Source organism: Ascidia mentula, chromosome 7 (assembly GCF_947561715.1).
Source record: "Ascidia mentula chromosome 7, kaAscMent1.1, whole genome shotgun sequence".
NCBI lineage: Eukaryota > Metazoa > Chordata > Ascidiacea > Phlebobranchia > Ascidiidae > Ascidia > Ascidia mentula.
The window spans coordinates 11,109,410-11,132,896 of NC_138572.1; the positions used below are offsets into that span (position 1 = coordinate 11,109,410).

At 35.9% G+C, this 23,487-nt stretch overlaps 4 protein-coding genes across 8 annotated transcripts; 2 read left to right on the top strand and 2 right to left on the bottom strand.

Moving 5' to 3' along the window:
- The first annotated feature begins 923 nt into the window (after positions 1 to 923).
- Positions 924 to 2,900, top strand: LOC145909568 (zinc finger BED domain-containing protein 4-like). Its single transcript, XM_082996948.1, has one exon. The coding sequence runs from the start codon at positions 924 to 926 to the stop codon at positions 2,898 to 2,900; it is 1,977 nt and encodes a 658-aa protein (XP_082853074.1).
- Positions 2,901 to 5,734: 2,834 nt separating this feature from the next.
- On the bottom strand, positions 5,735 to 14,178 carry LOC145908421 (uncharacterized). Its single transcript, XM_082995701.1, has 27 exons — positions 14,057 to 14,178; positions 13,604 to 13,674; positions 13,117 to 13,174; positions 12,948 to 13,054; positions 12,836 to 12,884; positions 12,564 to 12,646; positions 12,385 to 12,505; positions 12,217 to 12,311; positions 11,568 to 11,793; positions 11,387 to 11,513; positions 11,229 to 11,332; positions 11,054 to 11,154; positions 10,828 to 10,975; positions 10,528 to 10,639; positions 10,090 to 10,207; positions 9,748 to 9,879; positions 9,500 to 9,593; positions 9,172 to 9,240; positions 8,527 to 8,564; positions 8,331 to 8,469; positions 7,735 to 7,796; positions 7,114 to 7,240; positions 6,506 to 6,647; positions 6,351 to 6,442; positions 6,190 to 6,236; positions 5,973 to 6,089; positions 5,735 to 5,905 (listed from the first exon to the last, which is right to left on the bottom strand). The coding sequence occupies exons 1-27, from the start codon at positions 14,088 to 14,090 to the stop codon at positions 5,786 to 5,788; spliced, it is 2,733 nt and encodes a 910-aa protein (XP_082851827.1). The 5' UTR covers positions 14,091 to 14,178; the 3' UTR covers positions 5,735 to 5,785.
- Positions 14,179 to 15,476: 1,298 nt separating this feature from the next.
- Positions 15,477 to 21,490, top strand: LOC145907943 (uncharacterized). Of its 5 annotated transcripts, none has more exons than XM_082995071.1 (18): positions 15,526 to 15,600; positions 16,118 to 16,190; positions 16,273 to 16,382; positions 17,244 to 17,364; positions 17,453 to 17,627; positions 17,846 to 17,940; positions 17,991 to 18,088; positions 18,145 to 18,276; positions 18,617 to 18,712; positions 18,820 to 18,902; positions 18,978 to 19,098; positions 19,522 to 19,670; positions 19,802 to 19,927; positions 19,995 to 20,111; positions 20,316 to 20,438; positions 20,495 to 20,605; positions 20,660 to 20,921; positions 20,984 to 21,303. In XM_082995071.1, the coding sequence occupies exons 1-18, from the start codon at positions 15,582 to 15,584 to the stop codon at positions 21,058 to 21,060; spliced, it is 2,088 nt and encodes a 695-aa protein (XP_082851197.1). In that variant the 5' UTR covers positions 15,526 to 15,581; the 3' UTR covers positions 21,061 to 21,303. The 5 variants fall into 5 exon arrangements, with proteins under 5 accessions (XP_082851198.1, XP_082851197.1, XP_082851196.1 ...); XM_082995070.1 differs by lacking the exon at positions 15,526 to 15,600 and adding an exon at positions 15,687 to 15,928 and having other exon boundaries at positions 20,984 to 21,305; XM_082995072.1 differs by lacking the exons at positions 16,118 to 16,190; positions 16,273 to 16,382 and having other exon boundaries at positions 15,477 to 15,600; positions 20,984 to 21,302.
- Positions 21,415 to 23,478, bottom strand: LOC145907944 (ferritin heavy chain B-like). Its single transcript, XM_082995075.1, has 7 exons — positions 23,365 to 23,478; positions 22,722 to 22,814; positions 22,415 to 22,561; positions 22,250 to 22,356; positions 22,030 to 22,105; positions 21,869 to 21,973; positions 21,415 to 21,729 (listed from the first exon to the last, which is right to left on the bottom strand). Exons 1-7 carry the CDS (start codon positions 23,428 to 23,430, stop codon positions 21,586 to 21,588), a joined length of 738 nt encoding a protein of 245 aa, XP_082851201.1. The 5' UTR covers positions 23,431 to 23,478; the 3' UTR covers positions 21,415 to 21,585.
- Positions 23,479 to 23,487: the final 9 nt, after the last annotated feature.

A 23,487-nucleotide genomic window follows, 5' to 3' on the forward strand; every position in this document is an offset into this window, starting at 1 on the left:
AGCAAAAACTCCCTTGCTTGCACATAAAATTATGGCAAAACTATAATTAGCAAAAAGCAGTTAAACAGCGATGTTGACATAAATTTATTTTTGCACAAACAAATTATAGGCTACTGCTAATATTTCGTATTGTGAATGCATCTCGGCGTTGTAGGGAATTCGGTTTGTCATAATTCGAAACATTTTAATTAATTTAGTCTTATAGCCTACTTAGGTTGCGAGATCTGCAGGGCCGTTCAATCATATTGAATTAATTTTTGGAAAGCATTATCTACAAAGTTGCCGTTATAGATAAAAGGTATGTTTCAGGGAGTCGAACCGGAACTGAACCCGAACCCTTAAACCGGTTTGAGCGGTTTATTTTTGTGAACCGGAGCAGAACCCGAACCGGTAATTTACAATTTGAAAAAACCCGAACCGGAACTGAACCAATACGTATACCCTAAAGTGAACCGAACCCGAAACTGAATCTGTTTCGTCTGGTGTGTGCTTCCGAAATTCCTTTCAGGCCATACTTTATAATTCCCATTCTGCGACAATCAATTAAATAATTTATGACATCACAACACTGATTAAAACTGCACAAGCCATCCATTCATCGTCTATTTATGCTTATTTTTTTCTTCTCAAAGGTTTTGTGTGGTTACAGTAGTACCTGTTTGTGTAAACTGAAACAACCTTAAATGTAGTTAATGCTGTGGCAAGTCAGGTTGGTAGTTTAACTTTAAATTCGTATAACAATCATAGCAGATTGTGCGATTCGTCATGTAAGTTATTAAACTACACGCCAATGATATCTTTACAAGTAGTCTTTGTTGTAGCTGTGACTGAGCTTTCTGTACTTTTGTCAGATAGAAGCGAAGTTGTCAAGTAGTTAATAATTAAACAGTATCTTTTTAAACGTGCAGAATTTAAAGCGCAATATGGTACGAAGCAAGCTACACCCGATTAGAAAATATTTTGAATATGATGTGGTGCAGAATAACTCGCGTTGTTTGTTAGAAAATTGCTCTGCGATAATAAAAGGGGACCATGCTTCCAACCTACAACGGCATGTCATCAGACATCACGAAAAAGTGTATGCTGATTTTGTTAGGGAAAAGGTTATTGTCAAATCAGGCAATAGACCTACAGGCATTTCGGCCAAAAAGTTCAAAACTGATGGTGATAGCCGCCAATCCACCCTCGATCAAGCGTTTTTCAAAACAATTAAGGTAAAGATTGACCCAACAACCTTGTTGAATGCATGTTTGGAATTGGTGACTGTCAATGGACGACCATTTAAAATGGTTAATGACAGTGGGTTTCGGAAAATCATTGATCCAATGCTTGCTGGAATGGACGACAAAATATCAATCAGCGCTGAAACGATACGCAGCAGAGTTTCAAATTTGGCCGACCATATCAAAGATGAAATAAGATCAGAAGTTAAGGGAAGGTTGGTGTCATTAAAGGTGGACATTGCGACTCGACTCGACAGGTCAATCATAGGCGTTAACATGCAGTTCATTAATGAAGGAAAAATCGTACTTCGTACTTTGGCTATGAAAGAAATAACTCAACGCCACACAGCCGTTCACCTGAAGGCCGTTCTCACAGATGTTGTTCGCATGTACAACTTACAACTCAATCAGATTTACAGCATTACAACCGACAATGGCGCCAACATGATAAAGTCTGTCAAATTGTTATCTCAACAACGAGAAAGCATGCCGGGTACATCACAGGAATTTGACACATTTCCCGATTCTGAGAGCGAAGATGAGCTTGATGGCGACTGTTCGACGACGTATGAAATTTACGTGGAATTAATTCAGGATTCGTGTATATTTGATGCTCCTCTTCCGTCCCAGCACAGTACCATTAGTGAAATACGTTGTGCAGCACATACTTTACAACTGGCTGTGGAAGACGCCATAAAGCACATCAGCTCTTTGAGTGAAAACATAGTGAAAGCAAGAAATCTGTGCAAAAAGTTGAGAAACCCTTCGATCATGGTGGTGTTGAAAAAACTTAAATTAAACAAACCGATTTTGAACTGTCCAACGAGATGGCATTCCACTTGTGACATGTTGCAACGATTGATTTCTTTGAGGGAAGTTTGTGAAGAAATGGCCGCATCTAATCATGAACTTCACCTACCTGAGTGCGAATGGCAAACTTTTATGCACATCCTTGCTGCATTGCAGCCTGCGAAGATTGCAACCAAATCTCTCCAAAGTGAACAACTTACTTTAGGCGACTTTTACTGCATTTGGCTTAGATGTAAATTGGAGACGTCAAAGCTTCCGTCCACCCCATTCACTCAGCTACTTTCAGCATCCATCCAAAAAAGAGAAGCAAATTTACTTGAAAATGCTGTCTTCAAGGCATGTATATATCTTGATCCTAGATTTAACATGCTTCTATCAGATGACGACAAAAAGACAGCAAAATGCCATTTGAAACAAACTTGGGATAGTTTACAAATGCTAAAGTCGACAGAAGGGATGGATATGTCTGAAGAGACTCAATATTCTCCTCAGACATCCAGCACAGATGACGACTTAGACGTACTACTTAAATCCCAGTCTGAAAAACTGAAGAAGCAAGACACACGAAAATCAAGAAAATTGCGTATTCAAATAAGCAACCACCTTGATTCGTTTCTTGAAGAACCACGTCTCAATAAATCTGAAGACGTACTGCAGTATTGGGAAAGACAACGATACTTGAAGCCAGAACTTTACCAACTTGCAAACGTGGTCTTTGCTGTGCCCGCAACACAAGTTAGCGTGGAACGAGCATTTTCAGGGCTTAGATTCATTTTGTCTCCTCAACGGTCAAACATGAAAGACACTGTTTTGGAAAATGTATTGCTAATTCGAATGAACTGTAAATGTGGAGTTTACTTCAAATAAAATGATTTAAACCAACATTTTAAACACATAACTTGCTTCAACAGTACATCAAAGGACTGAAGGATAATTAAATTAGTTTTGTTTAGTTTACGGACCGGCGGAAAGTATACTGACTATAGTCATTTCTGTACATGCGCCAGCTCGCTCTAAGCTGTTAATTTGCTTGAACCGGAACTGAATCTGAACCCGTCACTTTTAAATTTGACGAACCGCGAACCGGAATTGAACCGGATAAAACAAATTTTAAAAACCTGAACCGGAACAGAACCGGATAAAATAAAAATTTCAAAACCGGAACCGACACTGAATCTGTTTGACAAGCGGTTCGACTCCCTGGTATGTTTGGCACGTTTGCAACGTCATTGCTACCAGAACCTAAACGTAGCCATGACATCCTGTTGATTGTATCTTGGGCCGATGTCCATCTACAAGACAAAGGCCAAAACTGTGGTGACGCACATACACGAATATGGATCTTAGATGAAAAGGTGGCTATTCGCCAGACAAAGCATCTCGGCGTTGTAGGGAATTCGGTTTGTCATAATTCGAAACATTTTAATATTTTGTTTAAACTTGGTCTTTTGAAACTGCTTTCTACTCTTTTACATTCACACCCCGTCTTTCTGGCGCCATCGCTAGGTATCTCGTTTGCGTTACGTCTTTCAACTTGCGCTACTTCTTCTAAGTCTCCTTTGTCGCGTAATCGCAGCAATTCTCTTTGTTTCTGCCTCGTCTTTGATATCTCCCTGTATATTTGCGAGTCTTTCCACAAATAAACTGATCATGGTTTTCGGTCTAACAGATCATAGCTGTTGGTCTCAACGACCAGCACAGATCTCGGTTTTGCTCTGACAGGACCTGCAGGCAGCATGTTGTTCCACCGGAACTTTCTTGACAGGTTTGATGTTGCGTTTGCTGTGATGCCATTATTCTGTCTAAACCTTTCGACGTACCAACTGCAACCCTCTAGTGCAATTGACAAATTCATTGACTGTTGGTAGTTTTAGTGTTAAAAGGTATATACCCACTACCCTCCCTGTAAGTACAACGCAAAGGCGGATATGAGGCGCAAAAGTGAGCCGACGCGTTTGCCGGGATTATATGAGTTTTGGCTCGAATTTGGACTAAAATAAATCACTTTTGTAAAAAATTTTTAACTCTTACACAACTGCGCCTTATATTTTAGTCTAATTTGCTAAAAAAAAGTCTAAAAAATTTTGCTTCATTTGCCTGCAATATTTTGATCTAAAAAGTCATAAATTATTTGTTGTTTGATAATTTTGCGAACCATTACTTCTTAACAGCCCTAATTGGGAGCATCGTAATTGTACTCTGAAAAGAATAGGCCAAAGAGTTTAGACTGCAGCTTAGCGATCGCAGTATTTTTCGTAATGGTATATCCGTAGTAAGGAGGTGATAATGCCCATAGGACGAAATATTTCTAACAACATCCAGGGTGATCCTATTGTTGTTATAAGCTGGTGCTCTGTGTGCATATTATCACAGAGTTTGATTTTCGCGACAGCTATTTAAAAATGCTGGCTTTTAGTGATTTAATATCAACTAATTGATTTCACTGTGCCTCCGGCTTTGCTACAAATATCTACGCACCACCACTGCCATGCAATTAGGCCTACATAGTTTATTGATAATCACAGGTTAATTTTCGTCATAGGTTTGACCTCCCACTAACTAGACCGACAAACCGTGGCTTTAGAACCCCATATATGGCTCTTTTATCCCAGTACCTACTCCACAAAGACGGCAGGCGACAAGTTTATTTGCGAAAAACAAGTATGTAAATAAACAACCATTAAGTAATGCCATGCTTTCGATCAGAATATTAGAGCTGTGATCGCCAAATATAAAGGGCCTGCGCAGTGGGGCGATCCTGCCTTGCTATGCGAAAGCATGGCATTACTTCTGCGTTGTCTGATTACGGTGGTAGAGATCCTCTACGCATGTGAAGGTCGCCTGACAAGTTGTGCGCTAGCGCACCAGTGCACCTTGGCCACAATATACCCCGCGAAGCCACTGAGCTCCTGTAGCTCAGTTGGAAGAGCGTTGGGCCTGGTTAGCCCAGGGTCGTGAGTTCAAACCTCACCGGGAGCTTGATTTTTCAGATCTCGCTCCGACTTGTCGGGAAAAGTGGCTGATCCAGCTTGGCTGCGAAGCCTGTGAACCTTATCAACAACCAAGTTTACACTTTTGGTGCGCTTGCATATTTTTTTGCAAAAGTTGTGGTGCTAAAAACATATTGTAAATTTGTGACGATGACCAATTTTGTTTCGTAAAAGCAGAGTTCCACGACTTAATGTCACTACGAACTTTGATACAATTAGACTATTATTTTTTCGGACAGTAGATTAAACCAGAATTAAGAAACAACACATGTAAAGTGCACGTAAGTTAACCTTCCATTACGATGTATCTGGGGGGAGTCTTGGCAAAGACAAACATGCGACAGTTTTGGTGACTGGTGGCTAGATAAACACTCAACCTGGATAGCTGCATGTGGTATCGCCAAGAACTTTTCTTTCTGAAAAAACGGCCGCGCGTCGCAGTTTATGTAATCAATGCTAACTTCCAATAACAAAAATGTCACCAATTTGACAACAAATGAAACAGATTAGGCCACCTAAAACCTGACTGTCCGTTTTCGCAAAAATTATCTAAGAATGCAAATGCTGGTTAAGTCGCAACCTTCCATGTCAACAAAGCTGATTTTTCCAAACCAACCATAATAATAAATCGACGTGGGAAATAATATTTATTGATTTAATTTTCGATAATGGTCTGTTTCGGATAAACAGGAGAAACATATCGAACCCCAATGCACAATGGATGCGACCGTTTAAAATTAATTTAAAAGTACAAAATAAAATTTATGTTTCTAGTATATTAAATATGCTGTTGGAGTCTTCATCTAATCGAGGTTTCTTCGAGATTTGAAGACTCGATTCATTACTTTTGCTCTTTTTGGACATTTTACGTGGTGATACCACCTGGAAGAGGAACAGTTTGTTAAATTGGAAAATTGTTAAAAATGTTTTCGTGTTCAACCAACATTACCTTAAAAACCATCTTATCCGAGTTTTGTGCGCCTTGAATAAAGTTCGCTTCTTTAAAATGTGCAAACTTTGACAACACGTTTGCATTTCTTTGCAGGAAGGAAAATTTGTTGACAGTCTACAAATAAAACATGCCAAACAATTAGAAGTAAACACACGGAAAAACTTAAAATACTGCAGCGTACTACTGCACATCAACAAAATAAAATAAGACTAACTTTGATTGGTTGGAGACTATTGGAGCGTGTCAACAATGTAGGTTTGCCTGCAAATATCAAAAACGACCTTAGAAAGATTTAAATAAGTACTCTTTCATAGCGTAGGCTTATTGAGACCCAAAAACAAATGCCTTTAAAAATCCAAACTATGACTAACATACTTTTGGAATCTTCATTAACTTCTGCAAGAATATTTCTGGAAGCAATTACGTTTTTCCCCAGCTTGAGTAACTGAGAGTCCTCATCAATTTCCCTGAAGTTTGAAGTTTTATGACACTTCTAATTCGCATAATTTTTATGTTGAATTTATTATTACCCAATTTCAGTAGATTGTGAACACAAATATTCTTCTCGTTCTAATCTCATTTTCCTCCAAGAACTTTCCTCATTATCATCTTTTACTTCAGCTTCATCATTCTCATCACCAGATGAGAACATTTCTTCATTTATACTCGAGTCTGGAAAAGTAACAGCATTGTAAAGCAGTGCTCTGCAAACTTTAGTCAATATATGAGGCCTTGGCAGAATCTACTTTAATCAGCCAAATGATTTGTTCAACTGTGGTCATGTCAAAAGCTCAAATGTTTTGTCACAACACAACATTGTTGTTTCAAGAAATTGTAAAATGACCCTACTGAGCAAAAAACATAAGATTGATGATATTATATTCATTCATTGGGTTATTTTTTGCCCAAACACGACCATAAGTTTTTCGGTAACTGAAGAACGTGAGAGTGTGGGCAGGGTAATGCTGGAACAACCTTCAGGTTTTCGGTGCCAAGCGTCACCTTTGATCTAATTACTTCAACAATATTATACTATGTACCAAAAGAGGGTGTGTAAAATGGTTGGTAATTTGAAGGGGGTACAGACAAGGAAAAGGGTTAAGAATCCCTGAGTTAGATTTAGTAATTTATAATTTACCAATGTTTTTCCAGTGAAACTTTCTCTTTCTACGTAGCTCAACATTATCTTCAACAAATGCTTCTTGTAGAAGATCAATATGTCTCTGGTCTTCATCCATCAGTTGTTTTAAATGGACTTTATTGACCTGAACAAGGATCCCCACATTTCAGAATACATGAATCATATAGAGTAGGACATATCTTATGGTAAACAAAAATATCACAGTCTAAACGCCTGTCATTATGATATTGTACATTAACATTTAAATATTTAACATTTACTGTCAAATACTGCTCTTCTGGTAAACTTTATTTTATCGACGATTCAGCTGTTATGCAACAGCCTTTATCAGGAGGTATGAAATGTAAATCAAGCAAACATTGTCCACATTGCTTGATTTACATTTCATACCTCCTGATAAGGACTGCTGCATAACAGCCGAAACATCGATAAAATAGAGTTTGTTAGAAGAGCAGTATTCAGCAATAAAACATGCCTGGCAGTGTCAGCAACAATTTATTTATTGTCAAGCTAGAAAAAAACTTACATAATGTCAATAACTTGACGTTATTGTTTGTATTGCATAAAATAAAACACCCCTAGTAACAAAAATATTATTTTCAAATTTGTATTTTTAACCTGGTCATGAATGACATCTTCTTGTGGAAGAACTTCATCATTTTCCTCCTCCTCGTAAAAGTCTTAAATGTATATTATGATCGATTATGTCCGGTTATAGCAGCAGTGGAGCTGTTACAAACTGTCATGGCAATTCACAATTAAAATGATTTTGTTTGCAAGCATAAATTTAGGTTGTTGCGCCACCTTACAATTTGTAGGTCAAAAAGTTGTATGCAATAATTGTCCTATTCTACTTCTATGGCATAATAATTATGCCAATTAGGGCTTGTCAAAAGTCAAAAATGATCAAAAGGAGTTCTAATTGTAATCCAACAAAAGACACAAGCAACAGTCCAATAATGCATGATTCACAGTTTGCATTTGACCTATGTGAAGAAGCGTGTACGGTTACGAGTGTAGTTTCAGACAGGCTTGTGGTTTGATAAATATCGTTCCTGTCGACTTGCACCTGTTTCCTTTGTGAGTGTAAGAGTGTGCTTAGATTGATTGGGGACTTGATATAATACAGAAAAACAGTTTCACACATAGGGATCCATGGTCCAAAACGTTTGGAAATCTCTGATCCAGATCATAGTATTATGAAGATTACAAACCATTGATCTCATCATCTTCGTCATCACTTCCAACATCTGAACCAGATAATTCTGCTTCCTCTTCCAGAAAATCTTTCATCATGGCTTGATTAACTGTTTTTTTTCTCCGTATAATTGTAATCTCTTCATCATCACTTTCCTGAATGCATAAAAACTTCATAACAACAGGTTTATGCAACAACAAGCACAAATGTACCTCATTTTTTTCCTCATCTGAGAAAATCGGAGCAGTTTCTAAAAAATTAATAATATCTACAATCATTTCTGAAGAACAAAAGTACACAATAAAAATGCAAAACCAAATTCTTGTCCAGTTTCTAAGCAAAAAAAATTTAATATATATGTAATTTTGTTCTGGCATTTTCATACATTTCTGACCATCTCTTAATAGTTAGGAAAAACGATATTAAAAATTTAGAGACTGGAATTTGTGAAAATGCTTGGAAAATACACTTCATTTATGATGGTGTTTGATGGGATCTCAGACTTTATCAACTAATGATCACATTTATTATTTTGTTGTGGGATATCTTAAGCTCATCAGTTGAAATAAAGTACAACCGCAGCAGTTAGAAAGGTTCGAATATACATCATTTGCCAAATATGTGTTTTGCAGAGATTTATGACCTTGGAAAAACTATTGAATACCACACTGCAGCAATTGTTTCGTATAATATTGTTTAAAGCAGAAATAAACATGTTTAACACCTACCCACTGACTTAATATATAAGATTGTGCAATCAATACCCATGTTGCTTTATAAGACACAAACAGTGTAATGATCATAAAATAAAACAGGTAGTTTTTTGACAACCTAAAACCTTCTTTGGAGAAAAATACCTGCATTAACTTGAAATCCAAAACTTTCATTTCCATTAGAGGTCTCTAAATGTTCTGATCTTGTTGATTCTGGTTGAAAGGTTAAAAAATGGACATCATGAATAACTACTAATTGCAAAAATAATCAAAATCGAAACAATTAAAACACCAATAGTCACAGTCAAACTCTGATAGAAAATGTGACAGACATAAATGGGAGAACGTCTGTTCAGCGTTCATATTGCAGTAATGTGTCTTATATTGAATCACCGCTATTTTTTTTAATTTCAATTATTTGTTACGTCAAATAAAAATTCTTCATTTCACAGAATGATTCCCATCATTTTACCTTGAAACTTTCCAGAACAAAGTTCAAGTAGTTGTGACATGTTACAATCATTTGCATTGTCATCTTCTGCTCCAGGAGGAAGGAAATTCAGTGACTGTAAAAAACTTGTGGAGTTAATTTGTTTATACCATTGTTAAAATGTTATGCCACACCTATGTCCAAAATAAACATGCTTTACAAAAAGTTTTATTTCCTGGGTGTACCCTTTTTTTGAGAAGTGCGACAGTCAGCAAGAACTTGGCACAAACCTTTTCAGACTTTGCTTCTTTGATAAAACCATCTGAATCAATAAACTGTGATTCACCATCACCTCTTGATTGAGATACTGATGTGTTTGGAGAATGTGTAACACCGAATATAGAGTCCTCATCCAAATTTATCTGAAAACGAAATTTCAGAAACATAAATGCAGCAATGAACTTAATAATTTAACACATTAACAGTTTAATTTAATTTAGTATACCAAAATACCAAATTTAATTGGTAATTTTTGGTAAAACACATATATGCATATACCATAGTATATATTCTTTCATACAGATTGATGTGTGCAACTTTGTTGAAATTGTTGTCTGCAATGGCATACCTACCTTTGGCTTTGAGCAATCTGAGATATCCGATAATTCTGGTTGATTAGGAGGTATCATGGAGCTATACATATTTTCAAATGAATGTTCAGATGGCTCATCTCTGCTGCAGTTTAATCTTCTGCGCACAAATTAACGAAGTGCATGAATAAATATACAACCTTTATTATTTTTAGAAACAACCATAATTTACACAAATTTCATTGATGTAAAATCTCGGAAACTAATTTTCAATTTTTACAGCATGAAAATATTAAAATTAATAACTCATGATCAATAAGCTGAACCAACTGGTTAATTTCCCACATACCTAAATAGACACTATAGTTCACAACTGTTAACATTTTTTTTATGAATTGACCATTTTTACGAGCATGAATAACACAAGTATTATTCGTGCTTACAAGCGCTGTACTTAGTTTAACAGAACAATGTACTTACTTTACAGAATCATCAAAAAGAAGCAAAGACCCCTCTCTTGTAAACTGTGGTAAGGATGTTTCATTTTTGCCAATAGGGGAAGTATTTTGAAAACTGGGCCTTGAATTGGATTCTAATAGAATGTAACAAAACATAGAAACATTAACATTACTTGGATGAAAAAAGGCATCTTTCTAATAAAGCACAAAATGCTTTAAAATATTTTCTATTGCCAATTTCAAAAATCTGTTAACATGATATAACTAAAAAACATGTGTTGCTTTAACAGCTTTTGAGTAGTAGAAGATATATTTCCCAAACCTTCACTTTCATTGTCATCAATAACAGGAATTCTAGATTCTCTAGTTTCACAATTATTCTCTTCATCCGAAGACTCGTTTTCTGACCAGTTATCACTTAATTCTTCCTCACTTTCATCTATTTCTTCATTATCAAGTCGGTGCATTGCCTAAAATATTTTATTTAAAATTGATGAGGTTTTTGCAAGCAAGAATCAGCAATAGTTTCCAGAATAAAAATAATTTACCTCTTTTTTTAATCTTTCTTGCATTCTTCGCTGCTTCATTTTAGCATTTAGCTTGTCTTTTAGTTTACGGTAATCGCCACCACAAGAACTGATTAAGGGCTCTTTAAATCAATATTTGTACCATTAAACCAATATCATACATATTTACTACACAATACATTAATTTTACAAGTACCTGCACCATCTCTGGATAAATTTTCACTTGGTTCTGTTGCAACAATGACATTGTTGACCAACTCACATCCTGTTCCATCAGCTCTCTCCTCTTTCTGAACAACTCTGGAGTAAAAGAATGTTAATCATAACAAATAATAAGAAACCTCAAAGAATTACGTGAATTGAACTCTTCTGGCCTTTGAAGCAACTCTGGCCTTTGAGTGATTCATGAATCTTTGCATGAGTTTTGACACACCAGTGGCCTCTGTTGCTTCTTCTGTGTCTCCATTCAAGCTAATAAATTCTAAATAAAAAAGGTACTTAAAATGTATTTGATATAAATTGACGCAATCACTACCTGATTTGTTTTTAGAATCATTCCCTGCTTTACTGATGGAGCAAAGTTTGGGTAGTTTAATTCCCATTGACTTTAACAACTTTTCCTTTTTACTTTGTAAACAGTTTTGTGTATTTATATTTGATGGACATAGAGATTCATGTACATCCACACGATCATCCACTTTTTCTTTGCTTGCTGCTGTTATGCATTGTAGGTTGTCTGATTGTTTTTCAACAGCTGAATCCTGTATAATTGGAAAAACCATTATAGATTAAATGTGTAAATAATAGTAAAATGGTTTTATCATGAAGAATATGTTTGCAATTCGCACAAACACCACTTCCATAAGCAATACATGCATTACTTACTGGTAACATAGCAAAGTGTGTTTGAAAAGTTTCTTTCCTAATAAACTAAAAAAACTAAACACATCACCTTTTTTTACTCCTTGTTTGGTAGGCTAGCCATTTCGTTGAGGTTTTTTTAAGGGATGACCAAATCAGTTTGCATATAAATTATTTTAGTGCCATTGGCGATTTTCGAGACTATTTTTCTTTATATAACAGAGTTGATCTTTTTTACATATCCGCATTTGATGAAAAAAAATGTCTTAGATGCATGCAAAATCAAGCATTCATTTGCTCAATGTAAATAATTAGTGTTTTACCTTTTCTTGTGGTTCAGTGAAAACAGATGGACGTTGCAAGAAATCTGACAACTTCTTTCTTTCCGGAACAAAATATGGAAGATTAACAGCAGATTCTGTGAGATGCAAGTCACAGAAATATTAATTTGACCACAAAAGAAAACTTATTTTCAAGTTATGCCAAATTACCACGAATCAGGCGTTGAGTTTCACTTTTTATTTCCATATCTGGCAAAACATGTAATCGTGGTTTTCGCTGTGTCCGCGACGTCTGTATTATTTCCTCATCATCACTCCATTCATGATCAACCTATTTATATGCGACCACACAGTACAGAATAACTGACCAAATCAATTGAGCAACTGACCTGGTTACTGTGTTGAGATGCTGCCTCTTTGTTGCGGAAAATTCTTATAGGAGGTGTTTCCCCGTCAGATTCATCACTGGAATCTTTACGTTATTATTCGTTAAAATCAATCAAACACAGAAAACATGAAAGAATTTGTCTCTAACTCATGTAAAATAATGATTTTTTTATTCTATTAGCAGGTACATTTTAACATGAAACAAACCAGGTAAAATTTATCATTAAAAGCAATTGTTTGGCTTTGGACAAAAAAATACATGTAGATAAATTACCAGATTCTTCACTTGACCCATCACTGTCTTCTTCTACTGCCACTGGTACCTAAATTACAGAAAAAATTATGCATTGTTCAGTAACAAAACCTTAAGAAGATTATTCTTGTACATTTTTATTTTCATCGCCTGATTTATCTGAATCAGAAATGCTTGTTGTGAGTTGTTCCTGGTTGTTGTGAGTTTGTTCCAAGTCTTGCTTGTTTTGGAATGTTGTATCTGTTTATTGTCAAATCATGAAAATTTTTGCAAGATATATGGGCTTCAATTTCAAACAATACCTAAATTGACAGAAGAATCTTTTGAACTCTCAGATGAATGAAGCTTTTCCTGTTGCCACTGTTTATAAAAAAATGTATGAAAGGATGCTTAGAAACAGGTATGGCAGTCCTATTCAAATTTACTTTACATAGAAATGTTTACCTCAAAACAAGTGTTTTTACCTTATTTAATTTATCAGAATATGTTTTAGTTAAAGAGATAAATAAAGGTACAGCATTCACAATAATTCTATGGTAATTACACAATGTTACATATTGCCTGTAGACAGTGATTGGATTCAATATTTTAACATCCGGTTCTTTCACTACTAAAATGCCATAGTGACCCAGGGCCAATAAATATGGATCAGTTTTGTACAATGAAATGCAGGGTTCTACATATGCTTCTTACCAAATGGAACAAAAGGTTTGTGGAGGTCATAAAATTTATAGACCCAGCTGAATCCTACCACTGCTCATAGTTTTAGCTGATAGTCAAATTACTTACAGTATCATCCTGTTCAATGTCTGATTCCTCACTTTCAAGTATTTTTCTGGTGGTACTTGAGCGAAATGTATCTAAGAAATCACTCAGGTTAGGTTTAGATAATTGGGAATGCTAAAAAAGATCTACAAAAGCTTTAACATATGAAAAACATCAGTTTGACCGTGCAATTAACGTTCAACTTAAAAAAGTTTTCCACTCAAATTAGGAACAAACCGGCACTTATGCATTCAGTGGATATTACTCAATGGAGCTTCATAACGCCATGTCTACTTCAATGGATATTAACTCAGTAATTTGCAAATGTTTTGACAATAATTTTTGGACAAAGAAAACTTTCTATTTAGAGCAATTTCAGCAAAAATATGTGATGCGATTTGAATGTTTTACATCATGTTTTGCCAATTTGTTTATTCTGTGTTTATTAGACTTCTATAATAGAACACTCATCAGTACCTGGCATTTCATCATCACTTGGAAGCAAAATCATGTCGAAGTTTATAGTTGCTGTTTACAATGTAATCAAATTATTAAATGCATGTTTAAAGGGGTATGCTAGTATTTTGTATATATTTGAATACTTAATGCACTTATTCAAAACGTTTTAACCAACACACTGCTGATTGGCAATTGGGCTACAAAAATACTGAAGCTAGAATGCTATCCGCGAAACAAAGCTTGACAACAAACGACCAACTTTCTATCGCGGGCAAAATTAACTGACTTTTGTTTTTGTTTCGGTTTAATTGCAACTAGACCAACACGCATCAACATAGTTCGTAAAATACTCCTAATGGCTTTTATCCCCATTTCCACTTGCTTCGACGAACAAAAACAAAAGTCGGTTCATTTTTCCCGCGATAGAAAGTGGGTCGTTTGCTACAGCAAAAACAACAAAAATCTTACAAGTATCAAGTACTGTACCGAGAACAGGCCATGTCAAATGTGCTCTTTCACATCAAAAAAGCAATAATCACTAAAGAACAACCACGACAAACCGTTTCATTTTACAAACGAATTAAAAAAAAATTTATCTTATTTAATTATAATCTCAGTCAAATCAAGTTCCTTTTTGGGCAAAAGTTGACAGAGTCATGGTTCGTCATGATGCAAGAAAACTGAACAATAATTGCTTTTGGATCAAAGTCAAGGCCAAGGCGACAAATTGAGAGGAATCACATATAGTAGTTTGTCGGTGTACCGGAGTGGCCGATTACCATTGCAATGTGCTTATCCCAGTATTTGTAATTTGGTTTCTAATATTTGCCACAATTTAATAATGTCACAATTCAAGAGTAACGTGTCACAATTCAAGAGTAAAGAGCACATTTGTATATGCCTTCATATAACGCCATATAATAGCCTGACGAATAATTGTAGAAATAATATTTGGGTTTTGTGAACTATTTAATTACTATAGGGTGCTTGATTCCACTAAACTGCTTGAAATGTTACAAAACAAATATCGAGCAAAGCAAACGACAAAATATAATGCGCATGTCCAAAGTGCCGTGCGACGTCATTTATAAAATTTCAAAAATCGTTGTAAGAATCGGGATGCACTGTGGTGGACCCGCTAACCATGGTATTCTAAAAGAATTTGCACAGGAAAAAAGCAATATGGAACATTCACATTTAAAAAGAACTCCTATGTAATAAAGTACGCTTAACTGTTCTTTTAACGGACCACTAGGGTACATGTGGTTTAGGACTACGCTGTAAATCAGAGTCACAAGAAAACTGTGTTACACAGCGCGTTAACTTTTGTATTTCGCTTCAAAGGATTATATTCAGCCTTTGGCTACTTGATAAGTTTTATATGTGACGCAATGGCGTTTTACACCAAACAAGGAAGGAGGCGAATTGTTTACGATGGTATGTACGGTAACGTGATATACCATGTCAAAAGGTTTACGACTAACAAAGGAGATTAAATCAGTCGATTTGATCTCTTGTGCGGATGTGTAAATAATCTACCACAATGTATGAAACTATAGCAGGTAAGTAATGTTTGTTATTAAAACACCTTGGCGGTTCTTAAATTTTTCAATTGCGTCGGCGTTCAATGCATATAAAATATTTTGTTGTTTCACCAAGATGGCTTGGTAGATTGTGATTCTTGTCTAAACAAACACGTTTTGTCTGAGGCAACTCGAACCTCGTAATTAGGAAGAGTGAAACTGGTTTGAAAGTTGCTTTTTGTTTGGATAACCAACACAACGTCTTTGTCCTGTCATTTTATGGTTTTTATGGTATCAGATCACGACTCAGATGATTGTGTTTTGGATGTAACAGCCGCTACTTGCACATGTTACAGGCATCACAAACGTATTTGTTTGTTATGTGACGTAATAATGTGAAGTTTAATAACCGGGATAGTTTTTAGTGGTGTTTGCATGTTATGGTGAAATGTAGCCGTTGATTATAAGTGTTTAACAGTGTGTTACGATAAAATCATGTAGTTAAAGTTCAGTCAGTGTGAGGAATTTTTTTACGAGTTGTTTGTCATCTATATAGAAACACCAAGAGAAATATTGCCTCAGCTTTGTTCGCCCATGGCTGATGACGAAATAGCAATGAGTGATTATAGGTAAGGGGATTCTAAATCCATGAAATGATACCGAGCAAGTTTGGGAAAAACAGTTGATTCTACGCCTTATATACTGATTTAGATACAGAGGGTATTTATACAATCTACGTGAGCCGCGTTACCCGGTTACAGGCCCGATCGGTTTTAAAGAAGTTGCAAGGACGTATCCTTTGAAATCCTCTTTAGTAAAAGGTGAGAGGCCAATTAACACAAAAGCCTGGCGTTATGTTGTGCTTTTTTGTAACTGGATACTTACACAATCTATGAAGTTATCGAGGGGGTCTTGAAATGCTATTAAACAACGCGTTTATAATTAGACCTCTTGTATTGCAAAACCAACGGCGTTTTTATGCCAGATGTGTTGCAACACACGAACATTCAATTGTTTTTCGTCTTGTCCACAAGGTTGTCATACCCGTCTTATACAAAATATTTCATTTTGTTTCGAAGAACTGTTCGTTTAAATTATTTTTGTTGTTACAATAGATTTAAGGAAAATTATTGGGTTAATCCTGTTATTTTACTTTCCTACACAAAAACCCACTGGAAAAAATTGTACTAGCATATACGTATTAATTGATAATTTTTCGTTAAATTCGGTTTTACAAAATTGTTGGTTGTCTATTTATAATGATGGCAACTCCTATTTCTTAAGTAGGCTCTAGTCAAGTGATTCGTTTGTTTGTTTTACCGTATAGAAATCAGATGCAATGAAATTTTCCATTCATTATTAATTTTTGACCCGTTTAACAAAACTGCCATCAGATTATGTGCGTCTAGGCAATTCCTTTGGAACTGGAATTTTAATTTCCTGTTGGAAATGAGTATTTTGTGTTGTAATTTCTGCTTGAAAATGCAATTACAACCGCCAAGCATTACTCTTTCAAGTGTGCTTCATACCTTGCTTGTTTTGTCGCAATACCCCAAATATTTGCCGATGCTCCAAACCTTTAGACAAGTCAGAACAAGGGCGGGTCTATCACATACGCACATAATCCGCCGGCACAAAGCATGTGTGTTGTGGGCCCGGCGTAATATATTGTCAAAATGCAGGTAAACCAGTGTTACCGCCCAACCCCGGGAATGGATTCCTACATGGATCTCCTACAGTCGGCAAGTTTTCGGAAACTGACAGAAAAGAACAAAAACAAAACATTCGTTTGATGGAAAAAACGTGAGAAAATCATCAGAATATTAGAACTTGCTGTATCGCTGGTAAAATTGTAGTTAGTGTTAAAAAAATGTTTTTGTTGTCCGTAAAGGTCAGCTGAGCTGCGTAAACTCGAGCGTCAGCAATACGAACGCCAGCAATTTACAGAAGAACATCAAGAAGCAAAAAACTTTCAAAATATTCAAAAAGCCCAAGAAAAGATGGAAGATCTTAAACTTTTAAAAACCTACAATCCCTTTGGTCGGCCTGGCTTTGGCGCACCCAGAGTATGTCAAATTTCTATTTATGAAGGCTGTAGTTACGATTTAAACGCGGTTTTGATGTTTTCCACTGTACAAGCATTTTATTTTGCCGTATATTTTGTATTTTTACAACATGCAGATTTATTTTTGAAAATTGTTTTTTTCAAATATTTTCTTAAATTTCCATTTTAGAAACAACTTTCACAACAGATTTTGTGATCATATTTATTTAAATATTGCAGGGTCATGACAAAAATAGCTTAATGATGACGAAAGCGCTCCAGTCGAAAGACGGTGTTGGAATTGTTCAGGAAAATACAACGCTTCAAATTCCAAGGTAACACGTTGGTGAAATAAAAAGCACTTTGCAAAGTTTTATTTTGGCAGACAATTTCCCAAAAATCGGGTTCAACGCTACGAAGATGACCGTATGAGGCGCTATAGGGTAGACAAAAAAACTGCGAAGAAATACAAGCAAGAATTGGGTAAATTTATAATCATCTTGAGATAAAAATGTGTAAGAACTGTTGCAATTTTTAAGACGCGTTGATCGACGTGAAAAAGCAACAAGCTAAAGTTATTGATGGAATCGAAAAACATCGGGAGGATCAAATGATTGGATATGACCCGTTTGGTAAACCAGGAGCAGGAGCACCGAATATCGACGACAGTGGTGAGTAGCAATTAAGTGTTTAGTAAAGTTTAGACAGATCAGAACAGAACAGAAAGTACAAATGTGCATTAATCTGCACAAAGGGGGATTGTCTACTCGACGTAGTGTCAGTTTGTCGTATGTCAATCATCCGATGGATGCAGTCAATTTAGAGAAGAGAGCGAAACTAAGGAGCCGAAACAGAACAGGTTAGAGAGAAAAAAAGTGCAAAGGCATGAGTTAACATGTGAATGTCAGTTATGACAGCAAAGGAACAGACGAGGTTAAAAACATAAACCTAATACACCGAACTTTTAACACCATTTGCACCGACATACTAAAACAAGTTTTTTTGTTTCAGGTAACATTATGATGTTCAGAAAGCATCGATTTGCCAGTCCTGAAAAAGTTCACGAAGCTCAAAAACAAATTGGCGAAAACCCTTGGCTGAAACTAGGTTTTAAAAATAAATTGGGACAAGTTTAATGCACTGGACGTTTTCTTATCGCTCAAAATCATGAATACAGATTTTGTCCAAAATGATGCACTTTTTTGCAATTTCAGGACAACCACCAAAACGTGAAAAAATTCGATTTCCTCGCGCTGGTGATCATGGAATTTACGAATTTGTTGATGCAGATCTTGAAGTAATACAAGTTGATCATAACTGATTATTATATTTACAAAGTTATGTAGAAACAAACATGTTTATTATTTGAAAGGACGACCAATTTTCTCGGAAGCACGTTGGAGGTGGTGGAGAACCGTTGTTGGACAAAAGTGGCGAAATCCGAACTAAGCGTGCAGGTCTTCTCACAACCATACACGGGGCAAGAAGGACAGGTTTATAATTTGTATTTCGGCTACTCTTATGACAATGGATTGTTATTTAATTTTGCGACACTTGTTTTTTCGTGTATGCAAATTTTTCTGTTGTCTTGTTTGAATTGGAGACTTATGATGGTAAAAATCTGGTGTAAATTTTTACGAAATCAATTATGTTGGGTCAGTGGTTGCTATAGTTGTACCGATATAACATGAAATATTTCGGCATGGTTGGATTCTTCGAGCACGACAACAGGCCTAATGGGGTTGACATAACACAAATATTTTCCCATAAATAGCTGTAGGGTGATATACTGTGTAGTGTAACCTATTTATAATTGCTGGACATCCGATTATTTTCGGCTTCTTTTACAGCATTTATGATTTGCAAAAAGATGTAAATTGCCACAAACTATCGCATGTAAATTTCGATATGTGTAGAAAATATAACGAAAGTAGCAACTCCAGAAGATGTTCGGGATTCAAGAAAGTTGAGTCCTTGGGGAAAACCCGGCGCAGGAGCACCTTTGAAAGACAGCGACGGCCAAATAGTAAAAAACACAAAAGGTCGGATACAATACGAATCAATGGTAAATTACTATTTTCCATGGTTTTGTTGTTTACATTAGTGTATTTTTTACTGTGTCTTTGTACGACTTGTACAAGGGAAAAACTCTCATCGCCTTTTTTGGCATCGTCACAAACCTGGAGTTATTTTCAGGGATATTCGAAACGCGAGGAAGAAAATATGGAGTTGGCGAAGAAAATTTATCGCGACGATTTGCAGAAAGGAATTGAACAACAAAGACAAATTCGTGACGAAGAAAAGGGTTACATGAGATTACCCGTATGTTATGTTACTTGAAATCCTTAAAAACGCCGAAATAAACATTTATCTACGTTTTTCGTGAAAGCAGCCAGGTGACGTGCCTTCCTGGTTCAGCAAGGGACAAGTTGGTCGACCAAAGAGGGATCCAGTCACAGGAATAATTGTTCCACAAAAGCGCATAATGTCCGATGTCACAGCGCAAGTGCGTGTAATTTTTTTATTCCAAGTAGTAAAGTGTGCCAACTTGTATTACTGAGTAACAAATTATTAGGCCTGTAATGGTTTACAGAAACCACCAATATTTTTAAATTACTTTCGTTTTTAGTGTTTTGGTACGAAAACCCAATATAACCATCGGTTTGGACTTTTATCCTATATTTTACCACTACTTATTGGGTTGTTGTAGAAATTTAATATTGATCGACCCCGAGATGCTGAAACATACTATCAAGATTTACAACGAATGGCTGGAGAAAGATACAAGAAGCGAATGGAGGAGAAGCAGAGGTTGATTCAACAGGAAGTTAAAGTAAGTTTCTCCCGAATATTGGCAGGATAAAAAAGGCAGATTTCAATTTGTTGCAGCATTTTCAAGTGTTTTCAAAATATTTCCAAAAACCTGGACATGGCGCTCCACACACAAAGGGAAATGCTCGGAGAAAATTTAGCAACAATGCTATTATGGCACAAGAACAGGTAGACAGAGAAAGTCGAAACAACTCACTAGAATTTACTTTAGTACTTTGACAGGTCGGAACAACAATTCCAGCTGTTAGTGAAAAGGCTACATTACTTTCCGCTTTAAACCTGGTCCAAGACAGTAAATACTTAAAAAAGAAAGGCAAATTACAAAGTCATGTACAGCAAGCAGGTAACAGTGCCCCAGAGGCTTCGAGCATGGTGTCCCCTATCTGTGAAGAGTGCCCTCTTAAAAAACTAAAACCTGAACACGCACGAAGAACGGCATCTCTACCACTTCACCTTAATACACATTCCAAACATTCTGAAAAAGGTTTGCAAACTATGCATTTTGTTAGAAAATGTTTTAGGGGCAAAATACAGCATATATTTTAGATCCAAGGCAATTGCTAGAGTTTTTAGAAGTTGATTCCTCCGAGAAAGTACTAGACAGGGTCCAGGTTTGTAATTAAATTAGTAAGGCTTCGAACAAAGCTTTTCATTGTGGAAAAAATTATAACACTATGGTTATCCGAAATATTGCGAAGTCAATGAAATTTTAAGTAATTTTGAGGTGGATACAATCCAATGATTTGACAGGTACAAGCGTGGCAGACAAATGGTAGCGTTTGCAAAGCCACAAAAGGCATTAAATACCACGCATGTGTGCCATATAAATACGTTTGGTTATTTTTTTGTGTTTTGTTGCCTAAGATCTAAAAAAAAATTATGGGAAATTAATAAAAATTAATTTTTTTTAGCCGTTTCCGTACAGTGTGGTTGCTCCTTGGGCGGTTGACGCACAAACCAACTAATGCAAGATCGAATGGAATTACAACTTTTTTATTATTGAATTATGGATGCTGTACAATCGTGATAGCGCAGTAACCGACATATACTTGAAGAAAATAGAAAAATGTTAACTTTGTGTGTTGCATTTACACCATCAAATTGAATTACGAAAAACGTACTTCCAAAAAAAATTATTGTTAAAATCACTACAGTTCCATATGTTTGTCAACAAGATAACTTCCAATAGCTTCGTCATTAGAAAACTTGCTTAGTGTCCCAACATAGTTGGCAAGTTCTTTTGTGTCTTCAAGTTGGTGACCAAGGAAGTCGTGGGCAATCATTTCGCTCAACTGAACAGATTATCAGGATTAGTTTGTGTTCAAATAAGACAACCAGCAGTTTTAAAATTAATTGCAATAAGCTTAATTCGACCATGCTTCTGGAGGACATCACAAAAATATCTCAACAAGAAAAACACATTGAACTTACTTCTACGTATTCCACTTTTTGCAGTTTGGTATCAACAGGTTCCAAGTCGTTGCATCGATGATGAGAGAATGGTTTAGTCATGTTGCTGGCAGTGACCAAAATGGACTAAAAAAAACAAACAAGTTGAAATAGACGTAAATAGAAAATGAACCCAGTATTACTTGTGATAAGAGCAGGTCCTTGTTTTTTTCATCTACTTCTCGGGCCACGTACGTCGCTTTCACATCTGAAACCTCCCTGTACGTAAATCAATAAGCAATTATCGCATCATGTGAACAGTCTAGCAAAAATAAACTTACAAGGAAAATTCAGGAATGGTAAAATTATAATTTTGAAGAAAACGCTGGGCAAGGATAATTAAATCTGTGGCAATTTACTTACGACAAAAGCTTGTTGAGTGCCCGAGTAACATCAATTTCCAATTCGACAGCACATTCAAATCCTTGTTTAAGACTTGAAACTTCACTACACTTACCATCGGCCTTTTTCTGAAACGTGAAATGTACCTGTGTAATAAATTCTTTCAACCGTTTCCTGTAGCCTTACCTCGACACGCGTGATTTCGTACGTTCCGCCTCGTTGGTTTTGATAATCGATGAACTTTTCTGCGTGCTGCATTTCCTCGTCGGATTTTGCGCGGAAATATTTGGCTGCTTTTGGATAGTAATGGTCGTGTTGAAGAAAGAAATGAGACTGCAATTGCACATTTTGTTAAACATTAGGCTCACTGTTTGGAAGCCAAAATGTCTTAAAAACGTTTTTTTTGCATCGTAAACTTATTCCTTTAATCCAAAAATGACAAAAGCCCAAAAATTAAAATTTTAATACTTTTTGAAATATATTTTTAACTCACCAAATAAAGGTAAGTGTAATGGCCTTTGAGTTCAACGGCAATTTGGTCGTTAATTAGTTGATTGACTTTGCCATCGAAACAAGCCAAGATGCGCTGCATAAAAAAGTATTCACTGTTAAATTGTTAAAAAATGGTAAACAACCTCCACAAAGATCAATAATCTTACATCACGAATAAGTTCTCTTTGTAAAGATGCCTTCCTTTTGTAAAAGTATTAGAAGCTATTTCGTTCATTTAGCACAAACATGTAAATAAGTCGTCAAACAGTAATGATGAGCTATATGTCACTAGGGTGCAAGACACTTCATTGCGTCATGGACATCTTACCATAGCCGCCTGTTTTTTTCCTTTTTATACTTATTATTTTAAATGGTGAATCCACGTTACCATGTTTGCCCTTGAAATATAGCTCAGATATGTTGCAACCCAATGGGTTTTAATGCAAAGGCATTAGTTGTAACTTGCGGTTATTGCAACAGTAATAACTGAACAACAAAGTGTAATTCTAAAAGAATGGTACATCTTTTTTGCCGTATACTTTATAGACCCACAATAAATTAGAGGCTCAACAACGTTCGGCTGACTGAATTAAAATTTTTACCTGTAACAAACATTTGCAACCTTTAACAGAACAGATACTTACCTCGTGGCAAGTTGAGCTCGTGGCAGCAACCATTGACGCAAAAATGAAGATAACGCTTACTTTCATCTTTTTTATTAAAACAAACCGTCCCTACAGATTATTCTAGTATGGGCTGCAACAAAG

What these genes read in the sequence shown, in the direction of transcription:
- LOC145908421 (XM_082995701.1), bottom strand. Translation starts at nt 14,090, where the DNA reads ATGATTTTGCTTCCAAGTGATGATGAAATGCCAG. An exon ending in AACTCAACGCCTGATTCGTG is followed by an intron (nt 12,312 to 12,384) that starts GTAATTTGGCAT and finishes TGCATCTCACAG; the next exon opens with AATCTGCTGTTAATCTTCCA. An exon ending in TGGATTTCAAGTTAATGCAG is followed by an intron (nt 8,565 to 9,171) that starts GTATTTTTCTCC and finishes TTAATTTTTTAG; the next exon opens with AAACTGCTCCGATTTTCTCA.
- LOC145907944 (XM_082995075.1), bottom strand. Translation starts at nt 23,430, where the DNA reads ATGAAAGTAAGCGTTATCTTCATTTTTGCGTCAATGGTTGCTGCCACG. An exon ending in ATTACACTTACCTTTATTTG is followed by an intron (nt 22,562 to 22,721) that starts GTGAGTTAAAAA and finishes GTGCAATTGCAG; the next exon opens with TCTCATTTCTTTCTTCAACA. An exon ending in AGGACCTGCTCTTATCACAA is followed by an intron (nt 21,974 to 22,029) that starts GTAATACTGGGT and finishes TGTTTTTTTTAG; the next exon opens with TCCATTTTGGTCACTGCCAG.
- LOC145907943 (XM_082995070.1), top strand. Translation starts at nt 15,841, where the DNA reads ATGGTTTTTATGGTATCAGATCACGACTCAGATGATTGTGTTTTGGAT. An exon ending in ATAGCAATGAGTGATTATAG is followed by an intron (nt 16,191 to 16,272) that starts GTAAGGGGATTC and finishes ATACTGATTTAG; the next exon opens with ATACAGAGGGTATTTATACA. An exon ending in CTGGCTTTGGCGCACCCAGA is followed by an intron (nt 17,628 to 17,845) that starts GTATGTCAAATT and finishes TAAATATTGCAG; the next exon opens with GGTCATGACAAAAATAGCTT.
- LOC145909568 (XM_082996948.1), top strand. Translation starts at nt 924, where the DNA reads ATGGTACGAAGCAAGCTACACCCGATTAGAAAATATTTTGAATATGAT.